Genomic DNA, 14,707 nt, shown 5'->3' on the forward strand with positions numbered 1-14,707 from the left:
TAAAGAACACATTTGAGTCAGTTCTAATGAGGTGGATGAACCTAGAACCTATTATAGAGAGTGAAGTGGGTCAGAAAGAGAAAGATAAATACCATATTCTAACACATATATACAGAATCTAGAAAAATGGTACTGAAGAATTTATTTACAGGGCAACAGTCGAGAAACAGACATAGAGAATAGACTTATGGACATGGGGAGAGGCGAGGAGAGGGTGAGATGTATGGAAACAGCAACATGGAAACTTACATTACCATATGTAAAATAGATAGCCAACGGGAATTTGCTGTATGGCTCAGGAAACTCAAATAGGAGCTATGTGTCCTACCTAGAGGGGTGGGGTGGGGAGGGAGATGGGAGGGAGGTTCAAAAGAGAGGGGATATATGTATACCTATGTCTAGTCAAGGCTATGGTTTTTCCTGTGGTCATGTATGGATGTGAAAGTTGAACTGTGAAGAAGGCTGAGCACTGAAGAATTGATGCTTTTGAACTGTGGTATTGGAGAAGACTCTTGAGAGTCCCTTGGACTGCAAGGAGATCCAACCAGTCCATTCTGAAGGAGGTCGGCCGTGGGATTTCTTTGGAAGGACTGATGCTAAAGCTGAAACTCCAGTACTTTGGCCACCTCATGCGAAGAGTTGACTCATTGGAAAAGACTCTGATGCTGGGAGGGATTGGGGGCAGGAGGAGAAGGGGACGACAGAGGATGAGATGGCTGGATGGCATCACTGACTCGCTGGACCTGAGTCTGAGTGAACTCCGGGAGTTGGTGATGGACAGGGAGGCCTGGCGTGCCTTGATTCATGGGGTCGCAAAGAGTCGGACACGACTGAGCGACTGAACTGAATTGAACTGAACTGATGGTTGATTCATGTTGAGGTTTGACAGAAAACAGCAAAATTCTGTAAAGCAATTATCCTTCAATAAAAAATTAATTAATTGAAAAAAGAGATGTTATTTGCTTATTATGTTTTGTTTGTAGGTCAAGTCAGGATTCTTCCATGAAAGTGATTCCAAAGCTGTTGCTAAGTCCATTAGAGACCGAGTGACCCTGATAAAGAAGACAAGGGAGAAGAAGCCAGCTGGCTGTTTGGAAGAACGCAGGGATTCCCAGTGCAAATCTGTAGGGAATATACTCCCTCAGCCCCAAAATACATCTTTGCCCCCTCCTCTTCTTCAGCACACTGGGGCAGAATGTGAAGAAACTGAAGTTGATCAACATGTGCGACAACAGCTTCTACAAAGAAAACCACAATATCATTGCTCCTCTGTTACAGGTAACACAGTTATAATGTATAAAAGGAAACATGTAATTGTATTCCATTATCTTTAAATAGTACTTTTGTATGTTTCAAAGCATTTTGTTATCTATCCTTTCATTAATCCTTTTCCAAAATCTGTAACTAGACAAGCCAGCTAGTTTCCTTACTTTAAAATTAAGAAACTGTTCTGTTAAATGACTTGTCCAAGGTACTAGTTGAATAAGGATTATAATCTTTTTACCATTTTTAAGAGTCTAACATGAATCTTTTAGTAATATGGATCTAAAGATATAACTTATTTTTCAAGAGAAAATTTTCTGGACTTTAAGACCTTTTGTATTTTAGACTCAAGTATAAAATTAACAGTTTCTCTAATTTTTCTGGCTGTAATGCACTCTCTTCTCTAGAAGGACAGAGTGTTTTCATAGTAATAACCCATTGTTCTATAAAGGCAAGGCAGCATTAATTTGTGGCCAGGTTCTATGAAAATGAGAATATTAACTGAAATCCTAATGGCACACATAGATTAGTTAGGATATGCATGAAATGGCCAGCAAATTGAGTTAACTTTTATGTAATTCTTTGTAGTTTTGCTTTACTAATAAAATTTTAGTTATACCATAATATCAGCATGGAAAGTTTACATGATGGTTTTTGATTAATTCTGCAGTGTACATATCTTATTTGAAGTTGTTTCAGGTTGTCAGAGTAAAAAGGAAAAAAAAGAGTGCTTACCGTTTCCTATGCCGTCTGGACCTTGTGTTTTGAGTCTTTCTCTTCTACCTTATTTTCTTTGTCATAGGTGACAATTTGTCTGAGGCAGGAGCAGGATCAGCTATACACTCAGATACTTCAAATCAGCCCAGTGTAGCCTACTCCTCAGACCAGATGATGGGCTCTCAAATGGTTTCTAACATGCCGCAGACTGAAATAAATATTTTGGAGAAAATTTATCCATCTCAGCAACTAGTGGGACATTACCAGGAGATTTCAGGGGTGAGATGAACTGTTTTTTATATATATATATATATATATATATTTAATATAAATTTATTTATTTTAATTTTGAGGCTAATTACTTTACAATATTGTATTGGTTTTTTTTTAAATATATCATCAGTATATTTACTGTAAATGGGAGAATTTATCTTTAATCTTTTTGTTCTTATTTAACAGTTGCAGAAGCAGCCAAAGCTGACTCAGCCCCAAATTTTGCCTTTGGTTCAAGGTCGGTCCACTATTTTGCCTGTACACGTCTTTGGACCTCCAGTTGTCTCACAACCCCAGGTTTCACCTTTAACTGTCCCAAAGGCCTCACAGATAAAGGTAAGATACATTTTAGAGGCTCTGTATTCAGTTAAACATATTTAACACTGCCTAGGGCTTCCCTGGTAGCTCAGCTGGTAAAGAATCCACCTGCAATGCAGGAGACCCCAGTTCGATTCCTGGGTCAGAAAGATCTCCTGGAGAAGGGATAGGCTACCCACTCCAGTATTCTTGGGCTTCTCTGGTGGCTCAAATGGTAAAGAATTTGCCTGTAATATGGGAGACCTGGGTTTGATCCCTAGGTTGGGAAGATCCCCTGGAGGAGAGCATGGCAACCCACTCCAATATTCTTGCCTGGGGAATCCTCATGGACAGAGGAGCCTGGTGGGCTACAGTCCTTGGGTTCATCAAGAGTCAGACATTACTGAGCAACTAAGCACAGCACAGATTTTTCTGACAGGCAAAGGCTCTCTTACATAGATTCATCCTAGTTTATATAAAAGTCACTGAAAGCTTAAAGTTGTTTGTATTTTCCTCCACTGAAGACATTCTTCTTCAGGATGTGCCTAATATTGTGTAACTAGAATCTTGAGACACTACTTATATAATTGGAAAACAAACTGAGAATTCCATATATGGATAAAAAATTTATTTAGGATTCTAATCCCTTTTTCTTGGTTTGTTTTTTGTGTTGGACTTCTTAGCATGATTTGGATGTGGAGGGATGTCTTTTGTAGTTAATTAGAAATAGTATCTCATAGACTGTTATAATTTTTAGCACTTTGATCTAAATTCTTGACTTGTTTTGTTAACATTTATTTCTGTAGAAGAAAATGTTTTTTCATTTAGACTCTCAAAGTCAATATTACTCATTTCTGACAACGAGTACACAGTCTTTCTGAGTGTTTGTATATCAGTACTATATCCTGGTTTCTTAGGTTATAGACTTTGGATACATGGTTGGGCTTTTCTTTGCCATCCCATTTTCTTTTCTCAACTTCACCATCCCCTATGTGTGTCTTCTCTCTTTGGGAATGAGATGGTCTGAGCTCCTAGGCATTCTTTGTATATGATTTAGTTAGCAGCTGGTGCATCTGTTGGTTTTAAGAGATTAGTATATAGTCAAAGTTCATCAGCACACTTTTAATAACTGCCATCTCTGGGGGTATAAAACAAGATAAAATATGGTCCTTGCCCTCAAGAAGCTCAATCTTGTAGGGGAAAACATACACATACTTGACAAATGCCAGATGCATTTAAAATCTGCTGGGGATATATTTGGCAACCCACTCCAGTGTTCTTGCCTGGAGAATCCCAGGGACGGGGGAGCCTGGTGGGCTTCTGTCTATGGGGTCGCACAGAGTTGAACATGACTGAAGCAACTTAGCAGCAGGGGATGTATTTAATGTGGTATAGTTGACAGTGCATGGTGTGTGGCTAGTGTTTGTAGCTTATATGGTATATGTTCATTCTTGAGTTCATGTTGTGGTTGGATTTATCTCTTTTTAAGACTGTAATGCAAAGTGTGTTGGATGGATGCTTAAATTATTAATAATAATTTAGGTTCAACCACATAAATATACAGGTTTGTGTATTTTGAAAAAAAGGATAAAAAAATTTATGAAAATGTTATTTACCTATTTAAAATAAAACCTGCTGGTGTGGCTAAGTCATTTAAGTCGTGTCCGACTCTGTGACCCCATAGACGGCAGCCCACCAGGCTCCCCCATCCCTGGGATTCTCCAGGCAAGAACATTGGAGTGGGTTGCCATTTCCTTCTCCAATGCATGAAAGTAAAAAGTGAAAGGGAAGTCACTCAGTTGTGTCTGACTCTGCGACCCCATGGACTGTACCCTACCAGGCTCCTCTGTCCATGGGATTTTCCAGGCAAGAGTACTGGTGTGAAGTGCCATCGCCTTCTCCAAAAATAAAGTCTACAAAGTTATAAAGAAGACAGTGAAAACCATCTACTATCTCCAGCTAGAAATAAATTATCATTTATATTTGGGGGTAGAGACTCTAGATTTGACTGTGGTTCTGATCATGAACTCCTTATTGCCAAATGCAGACTGAAATTGAAGAAAGTGGAGAAAACTACTAGACCATTCAGGTATGACCTACATCAAATCCCTTATGACTATACAGTGGAAGTGAGAAACAGATTTAAGGGACTAGATCTGACAGACAGAGTGCATGATGAACTATGGATGGAGGCTCGTGACATTGTACAGGAGATAGGAATCAAGACATCCTCAAGAAAAAGAAATGCAAAAAAGCAAAATGGCTGTCTGAGGAGGCCTTACAAATAGCTGTGAAAAGAAAGGAAGCCAAAAGCAAAGGAGAAGAGGAAATATATACCCATTTGAATGCAGAGTTCCAAAGAATAACAAGGAGAGATAAGAAAGCCTTCCTCAGTGATCAATGCAAAGAAATAGGGGAAAACAATAGAATGGGAAAGACTAGAGATCTCTTCAAGAAAATTAGAGGTACCAAGGGAACATTTCATGCAAAGATGGGCTCAATAAAGGATAGAAATGGTAGGGACCTAACAGAAGCAGAAGATATTAAGAAGAGGTGGCAGGAATACACAGAAGAACTCTACAAAAAAGATCTTCACGACCCAGATAATCATGATGGTATGATCACTCACCTAGAGCCAGACATCCTGGAATGTGAAGTCAGGTGGGCCTTAGGAATCATCACTACGAACAAAGCTAGTGGAGGTGATGGAATTCCAGTTGAGTTATTTCAAACCCTAAAAGATGATGCTGTGAAAGTGCTGCACTCAATATGCCAGCACATTTGGAAAACTCAGCAGTGACCATAGGACTGGAAAACGTCAATTTTAATTCCAATCTGAAAGAAAAGCAATGCCAAAGAATGCTCAAACTACCGCACAATTGCACTCATCTCACACACTAGTAAAGTTATGCTTAAAATTCTCCAAGCCAGGCTTCAGCAATTCGTGAACCATGAACTTCCAGATGTTCAAGCTGGTTGTAGAAAAGAGGAACCAGAGATCAAATTGCCAACATCCACTGGATCATTGAAAAAGCAAGAGAGTTCCAGAAAAACATCTATTTCTGCTTTATTGAGTATGCCAAAACCTTTGACTGTGTAGATCACAATAAACTGTGGAAAATTCTTCAAGTGATGGGAATACCAGACCACCTGACCTGCCTTTTGAGAAATCTGTATACAGGTCAGGAAGCAACAGTTAGAACTGGACATGGAACAACAGACTGGTTCCAAATAGGAAAAGGAGTACGTCAAGGCTGTATATTTTCACCCTGCTTATTTAACTTATATGCAGAGTACATCATGAGAAACGGTGAGCTGGAGGAAGCACAAGCTGGAATCAAGATTGCCGGGAGAAATATCAATAACCTCAGATATGCACATGACACCACCCTTATGGCAGAAAGTGAAGAACTAAAGAGCCTCTTGATGAAAGTGAAAGAGGAGAGTGACAAACTTGGCTTAAAGCTCAACATTCAGAAAACTAAGATCACGGTATCCGGTCCCATCACTTCATGGCAAATAGATGGGGAAACAGTGGAAACAGTGTCAGACTTTATTTTTTTGGGCTCCAAAATCACTGCAGATGGTGATTGCAGCCATGAAATTAAAAGACACTTACTCCTTGGAAGGAACGTTATAACCAACCTAGACAGCATATTGAAAACCAGAGACATTACTTTGCCAACAAAGGTCTGTCTAGTCAAGGCTATGGTTTTTCCAGTGGTCATGTATGGATGTGAGAGTTGGACTATAAAGAAAGCTGAGTGCTGAAGAATTGATGCTTTTGAACTGTGATGTTGGAGAAGGCTCTTGAGAGTCCCTCGGACTGCAAGGAGATCCATCCAGTCCATCCTAAAGGAGATCAGTCCTGGGTGTTCATTGGAGGGACTGATGCTAAAGCTGAAACTCCAATACTTTGGCCACCTGATGCGAAGAGCTGACTCATTTGAAAAGACCCTGATGCTAGGAAAGATTGAGGACAGGAGGAGAAGGGGATGACAGATGATGAGATGGTTGGATGGCATCACCAGTTCAATGGACATGGGTTTGGATGGACTCCGGGAGTTGGTAATAGACAGGGAGGCCTGGCGTTCTGGCATTCATGGGGTCACAAAGAGTCGGACACGACTGAGCAACTGAACTGAACTTCGTCTTTAAATCTTATGAATAAATGAACTCTAGATTTGTCTTTTTGTGTACACATATAACTTTTTTTATACATACATATGTATATCACATACCTACTATTTTGTAGCCTGCCTTTTTCACCTAATATTTAGAATCCACATAAGCAAGCACTTTGACCAGTGAGGGTCTTTTTATAAACCTAGTGGTTTAAGTTTTAGGAATTATTACAGGCAACCTATATGTATTCAACCAACTCTCTCCTCTCCTCTTGAGAGATCTTCTTTGTTCCTTTTAACTATGATATTAAAATCCTTTTGAGCTTTTTCTTAGAACTTCCACTTTCTGGTATGTGAAGGTGTCACATTCAGTTACTCTGAATTTCTGCCATGGTTTGAATGAGTTATGTGGCAAGTTCAGTAAATGAGAGGCCATGAGCAATATTTTGTTGGGGGCTAGTTTCAGTCTGTTAGTGTCTTCAATTAACATTTATTTGTGGTGTTATTAATATAATTTTTATAGGACTAACACTATACCCAACACCTTTTTGATAAGTTCCTAAAATCTTTATAGTGTGTTAGTCTCTCAGTCGTGTCCAACTCTTTGCAACCCTATGGACTGTAGCCTGCCAGGCTCCTCTGACCATGGGATTTTCCAGGCAAGAATACTGGAGTGGGTTGCCATTTCCTTCTCCAGGGATCTTCCTTACCCAGGGACTGAACCCAGATCTCCCGCATTGCAGGCAGATCCTTTTACTGTCTGAGCCACCAGGGAAGCCCCCAGATCTTTACAACATAGCATTATTTTACCTATCATTCTGTCTGGGACTCCCCCCATTAAATTGAACATGGTATATGCATTTATTTTATTTTTAATTAAAAAAATTTTTGGCTACACTCTGCAGCTTGTGGGATCTTAGTTCAATCAAGGATTGAGCCCAGGGCCCTGATAATGAGAGCACCAAGTCCTCACCATTGGAGGCCAGAGAATTCCCATGATACATGCATTTATAATTTGAATTCTTTTGCATCAGCACCAGGAACTACAGCTGAGTTTTGGAGCAGATGTACAAATTTTAGCTCAACCTGTGGCTTTAGACGTGTCAGTTACTGGAGTTCCACAACCAGTCTTGTTTATAATTTCTCCTTAGACATTGCATGCTTCACAAATGATTTCCCAGGATCTAATGGTTGGTCTTCAACTTGAACTTGACCCTAGAAATGGGAATCAGGCATTAACTAAATTACCAAATGCCAATCAAATTTCTAGTTTCTTATCAGTTAATCACCTCCAGCTTTGTCAAATTATTCTTTTGCCCAGCTTGCAAGCAGTGCACAGAATGCTGGTGGTACAGCTTAGCTCCCTTCTAATTGCATTGAGGTGCATTCAAGGGTCCATTAGCCTTCACAAAAGATACTTTCAGTATCCTAGCCATAATCAGTGGTATATCATAAGTCTGTAATTCCAGATTCTTCAGTTCCACAAAGCCAGACTGCATTTAGAGAAGCATTGTTTCTAAGTCTCTATTCAGCAGCAGCCATTAATTTTACAACCTAAGATTATATTGTTGTTCAGTGGCTCAGTAGTGTCTGATTCTTTTTGATCACATGGACTGCAGCACACAAGGCTTCCCTGTCCTTCACTATCTCCCAGAGTTTGCTCAAACTCATGTCCATTAAGTCAATGATGCCATCCAAGCATCTCTATCATCCCTTTCTCCTCCTGCCTTCAATGTTTCCCAGCATCAGGGCCTTTTCCAATGAGTTGGTTCTTTGCATCAGGCGGCCAAAGTACTGGAGCTTCGGCTTCAGCATCAGTCCTTCCAATGAATATTCAGGACTGATTTCCTTTAAGATTGATTGGTTTGATCTCCTTGCAGTCCAAGGGACTCTCAAGAGTCTTCTCTAGCACCACACTTCAAAAGCATCAATTCTTCAGCACTCAGCTTTCTTTATGGTCCAACTCTCACATCTGTACATGATGACTAGAAAAACCATAGCTTTAACTATACAGACCTTTGTTGGTAAAGTGATGTCTCTGCTTTTTAATATGCTGTCTAGGTTTGTTGTAGCTTTTCTTCCAAGGAGCAAGCATCTTTTATTAGATTGTTACAAATGTAATTGTGGTTTCAGACCATGAATTTTAAATCATTATAACTAGACTCAAATACATCTTTATTAATCAAACTATAAACCATTACAGTCAACACATTTTTGCCAATGAGAAATAAGTTTGATTATTCTTGTAGTGTAAAAATCTGTGCTTCAGGATTCGATGAACTCTTGGAAATCATTTTCTGCATTCTGCTGGTTGTGGAAGCATTTTCCCTGCAAAAAGTTGTCAAGCAACTTTTTAGTTGCTTGAAAAGTGATAGTCAGCTGGCAAGAGATCAGGGAATATGGCAGATGAAGCAAAATATCCTAGTCCATTTCATTCAAGTTTTGAAGTGTGGTTGTATAACGTGTGGTTGGGCATTGTCATGGAGAAGAATTAGGCCCTTTTTGTTGACCAATGCTGGCTGCAGGTGTTGCAATTTTCAGTGCATCTCATCAATTTGCTGAGCATATCTCTCAGATATAATGGTTTTTCCAGGATTCAGAAAGCTGCAGTGGATCCGACAGCAGCTGATCACCAAACTGACCACAGCCTTTTTTTTGGTGTAAGTTTGACTTTGGAAAGTGCTTTGGAGCTTCTTTTCACACTGAGCTGTTCACTTCTGGTTGTTGTATAAAATTCACTTTTTGTCGCACGTCACAGTCTGATCGAGAAATTGTTCGTTGTTGTTATGTAGAATAAGTAAAGATGACAATTCAAAACAACAATTTTTTGATTTTCGGTCAGCTCATGAGGCACACACTTACTGACCTTTTTTCACCTTTCCAATTTGCTTCAAATGCTGAATGACTGTAGAATGGTTGACATTGAGTTCTTTGGCAATTTCCCATGTAAGAGGATCAACTTTGATGATGGCTCTCAGTTGGTCGTTGTCAACTTCTGATGGCTGGCTGCTATGCTCCTCATTTTTAAGGCGCTCATCTCCTTTGAAAAACTTCTTGAACCACTACTATACATTCGTTATCAATTCCTGGGCCAAATGTGTCATTGATGTTGTGAGTTGTCTCTGCTGCTTTATGACCTATTTTGAACTCAAATAAGAAAATTTCTCAAATTTGCTTTTTGTCTAACATCATTTCCATAGTCTAAAATAAATATAAAATAAACAACAATCAATATATAAATCATTAGCAAAAAACATAAAGTAAGAAATGTGCATTAAAAGAATATATAACATAACCACATTTAAGAATGTATCCAATATTAAACAGCAAATTTCAACAATGCAAAAACCACAATTACTTTTACACCAATTTAATAACATCACCACAGAAACATGTTCAGTGGGATTGTACTCTGAAAAATCTGAAACTCATGTAAGTTGCCAGTGTCATTCAGGCCCTGGAACAGCCATCTTATTCTGTTCAACACACTTATTCAGGACCACCTGCAGAACTGCCATCCTTCCCATTGAAGGCTCCTGAGCAGCTGCACCTTGTGATGCTTCCAAGGAATAAGCTTCTTAACCCATCACAGCTGACTTACCCAATAAAGGCTTCGACACAGCCTATTTATTTACTACCATCCCAGAGCATCCTGTTTACACTGTACAACCACTAGCATCACAACCAACCTATTCTATAGACTTTTTATCCAGCCCTACCTGTGGCATAGCCCTCTTATTTGGCCCCAGTCCAAGGGTAGCCTGTTTATACAGTGGAAGCTCTGGTTTGGTCTCCTTTTCCAGACCAGCCAGAATGTACAATCCAAGCAGCTTACCCTGTGAAACCTATAGAACAGCCTGCTTACCAGGCATTTGAGTATGTCCCTTATTCAGGACACACTGCTTACACCATCTAGACAACTTAGCAGACAACCTTCATCACCCAGTGAGTATACAAAGTAAATTCTTCTGATGGCAAGCAAATACATATTACAAACTGCACATCAGGACTTTTACTCAGTACCACTTTATGTAGTGCAGACTTCTGAGCAACAAACTTATTTAACACAACCCCAAGGTTCTTCAACATTGGAGCAAAAGACATAAGTCATATTTAACATTAACCTTAGATACACAAACACATTCTATTGAGCCTTTATTTAATGTGTAGAATTCAGCCTACCCAACAAACAGATGTCAGTTTTGGGCACCAGCAGCTAAAAGCCCATTCAATTAGCATTACCTCTCAGAGGGCTGTGGAAGGACAGCTTCAACACCCGGCACAAATGTCCTTCATGCTGCTGCTGCTGCTGCTAAGTCGCTTCAGTCGTGTCCGACTCTGTGCGACCCCATAGACGGCAGCTCACCAGGCTCCCCCGTCCCTGGGATTCTCCAGGCAAGAACACTGGAGTGGGTTGCCATTTCCTTCTCCAATGCATGAAAGTGAAAAGTGAAAATGAAGTCACTCAGTCGTGTCCGACTCTTAGCGACCCCATGGACTGCAGCCTTCCAGGCTCCTCCGTCCACGGGATTTTCCAGGCAAGAGGACTGGAGTGGGGTGCCATTGCCTTCTCTGAATGTCCTTCATAAGCCTCTTCAAAGACCCAGATCCAGCCCCCACACTTCTCTGCACAGCATTTCCAATCATATTAACAAGAAGCCAGGCTTCTCACTCAGCTTTCTTTCATCATCAGCAGATGACTAATTTATCTCATAGGCAAGCACAGAAAAGCCATTGTGTACCCAAGAAGATCCCCTAAATCAACAGCAGTCTTTATATATCCAACGTGCTGCTTTCCAACAGCAGGTACCTCATTCGCATGCACCTAACCAGATTCAGCCATTACCAGGTATTCCAAAAGCCATTACAGATGTGGCCCTGATTATATATCCTTTGCAAGAACAGTTGCAACCAGCGTCACTGAAGCACCAGCATGTAATACAGCCTTTTGAATAGCCTCGAGTGCTTCTGGCATTAGACAGGAATTAAACGGTTCCCCTGCAAAGAAACCTAGCACAGCAGTCCAGCCAGCATGCATTCAGCAGTAGTCTGCTGTCCAGCCACAGTGGCAGTCATCTTCTAGCTTAGCATTTGGTTCTGGGTCATCAGAAACACAATTACAACACCAGACTCTCATCCAGTTCTGGGATAGACCTTACAAATCAGCCATCTTCTTCTGTTCATTTGTCACCACTTAGTATTCCAGTACAGGCTTCTGCTGCCTCTCAGAGCATTTCTTTGTTACGGACAGCGCAGTATTTGCAAGGCCAAGAAATTTCATAGGTAAATTCTCCTGGGGAGAAAATATGGATGATTGTGCATTTTCTGTAATGTTCAAGGATCCAGGATATAGTGAGCTATAGTAAAAATGGCACTGGGAATGGAAGTCACAGTCCCTGTTCCTGGCTTTTTTCCTTAATCAGTAGGTAGCTTTGATTCAAGCCTTTTTAGCATTTCTTCATGAAAGAAGTGAAGGGATTAGACCAGATGATGTTAACAAAAAATATTTGAGTACCTACTTGGAATATATCAGTGAATAAAAGACAAAAATTCTTTCTGTCATTGAGTTTTGTTTCTAATGCAGGGAGACTGTCAATAACCACAATAAAAAGTAAATTATATAATACAGTAAAGGGTTGTTATTCAGTCACTCAGTCGTGTCTGACTCTGCGACCCCATGGACTGCACCACACCAGGCTTCCCTGTCCTTCACTATCTCCCGGTGTTTGCTCAGTGGAGCAGGGTAAGGAGGAAAATGGGTTGCAATTTTAAATAAGGTGATGATCTGGGTAGGCCTCATTGAGAAGGTTGACAAATTGAGCACACACTTGAAAGAGGTGGATGCACATTTCAGTGCACATTTCAGGCAGAGGGACTTTGAGAGAAAAGTGGGTTTGGCATGTTTGAAGAACAGCAAGTCCTAATACATTTCAAGCCTATGGCTATCTTACTGTTCTACATTTATTATCTAGCATTTGATTTTATGGGATGATAATAATGAGCACTACTGAGTGATTCTTAGGTGCCAAATACTGTTCTAATGGCTTTATGTGTACTACCCTCAAAACAACCCTATGAATAGTAGCTTTCATTAAGGGTAATTGAGGTTCAGAGAGGTTAAATAACTTTCTGAGTATCATATGAGAGGGCCAGGATTTCAACCCAGACCACCTAGCTGCAGAGGCTGTGCCCTTAAATCATTACATCATCCATCCTCTTTAATAGATAGCTATTCTCCCTGCCAGAATTTGAGTAAAAGAACATGATGACTTCAGTGAGATGTAGTTAACTCATGGGATCGATTGAATTAATTAAAGGTAGGAACTGAGAATTCACTTTATTTTTTCTCTTCTGTTCTGATTCAGGTATTTCTAAAGACTGAATTTATTGAGTTTAGCTAATAAAATGCTTTGAGGTCCTTAGGTGATAGATGTGCTATGAGTTTTTTTTTCTCTTTTTACTGGTGATATTACTGTTTTAAACAGCTATGATCTTAAGTATTGTGTATTTTATGAAATTTCTTCTTCATCAGGGACATAAATTATAATGAATTCTAATGTGTGCATGTTGACTTCTATCAGGAATGATCAAGGATTAATAAAGATCTTTGGAGTTGAAGTTTCTTCAAATCATGCTATTCCAGGACATTCCTTTAGAATAAATTTTTTCACAAGGTATTTTAGATTGGAATGTTCATTTCTGTGGGCATGTGTTGTATACTTTCCTTACCTAATTAAAAATTAGAAAAGACCCTGATGCTGGGAAAGATTGAAGGCAGGAGGAGAAGGGGACGACAGAAGACGAGACGGTTTGATGGAATCACCGACTCAATGGACATGAGTTTGAGCAAGCTCCGGGAGATGGTGAAGGACAGGGAAGCCTGGCATGCTTCAGCTCATGGAGTTGCAAAGAGTTGGACATGACTGAGTGGCTGAACAACAAATTAAAATACCCCCCCAGCATTTTATTAAGAAGAATTTCAAAGATACAGAAAAGTTGAAGAAAAAGTGAAAGTACATATATCTACCAGCCAGATTATACAGTTAACTTTTGTTGTATTTGGTCTATCTCTTATCTATCAACTACTTTATCCATTTATCAGTAAATTCAAAATTAAAGTTGCTGACATTAGTATATTTTACCCATAAACACTTCAGCATGCATATCATTGAATAGAATTCAGTATTTGTTTATATTTTTTAGTTTAAATTTTTTTGAACTTTTTTTAATTTAAATTTATTTATTTTAATTGGAGGCTAATTACTTTACAGTATTGTATTGGTTCTGCCACACATCAACATGAATCCACCACGGGGTGTACACATGTTCTCCATCCTGAACCCCCCTCCCACCTCCTTCCCCATACCATCCCTCCAGGTCATCCCAGTGCACCAGCCCCAAGGATCCTGTATTGAACCTGGACTGGTGATCCATTTCTTATATGATATTATACATGTTTCCATGCCATTCCCCCAGATCATCCCACCCTCTCCCTCTCCCACAGTTTAAATTTATGTGCAGTAAAATGCAGAGATCATAATTCATTGAGTTTTGACAAATGCTTACACCTTTGTAACCCAAACCATTATCAAAATAAAAAAAGATGTTGGCAAATATTTTCTGTAAGGTTTAGATAGTAACTATTTTAAGCTTTGTGCTCTATGTAGTCTCCATTGCCTTTACTCAACTCTGCTATTGCATGTGTGAAAGCAGCCATAAACAATATATAAAATATTTGGCATGACCATGTTCCAATACAACTTTATTCACAAAAATGGTTGGTGTACCAGGTTTGGCTTGCAGGCTGTAGCTTGCCCACATGATAAACAATATTGCCATTACTGCAGAAATTTCCTTCTTTCCCCTTCTCAGTCAGTGTCCAACCACACACCTCCCACCAGTTGACCACTGTTGATTTTTTTTTCACCATAGATTAATTTACCCTGCTCTAGACCTTCATAGAAATGGAATCACACAGTATGTACTCTTGTGTAAGATTTCTCTCATTCAGTATGTTTTAAAGATTGATCCAT

At 39.6% G+C, this 14,707-nt stretch overlaps 1 protein-coding gene across 4 annotated transcripts in view; it reads left to right on the forward strand.

Annotated features, from left to right (window-relative positions):
* Positions 1 to 14,707, forward strand: part of WNK3 (WNK lysine deficient protein kinase 3) — a 177,668-nt gene that overhangs the window by 74,351 nt on the left and 88,610 nt on the right. For all 4 annotated transcript variants that reach the window (XM_044937226.1, XM_044937225.1, XM_044937227.1 and 1 more), the window contains exons 8-10: positions 984 to 1,278; positions 2,066 to 2,259; positions 2,440 to 2,589. In XM_044937226.1, the coding sequence (XP_044793161.1) occupies positions 984 to 1,278; positions 2,066 to 2,259; positions 2,440 to 2,589 (639 nt within the window). The remainder of the gene's footprint in view (positions 1 to 983; positions 1,279 to 2,065; positions 2,260 to 2,439; positions 2,590 to 14,707) is intronic.

The sequence above is a fragment of the Bubalus bubalis genome, chromosome X (genome assembly GCF_019923935.1).
Source record: "Bubalus bubalis isolate 160015118507 breed Murrah chromosome X, NDDB_SH_1, whole genome shotgun sequence".
NCBI classification, from domain to species: domain Eukaryota; kingdom Metazoa; phylum Chordata; class Mammalia; order Artiodactyla; family Bovidae; genus Bubalus; species Bubalus bubalis.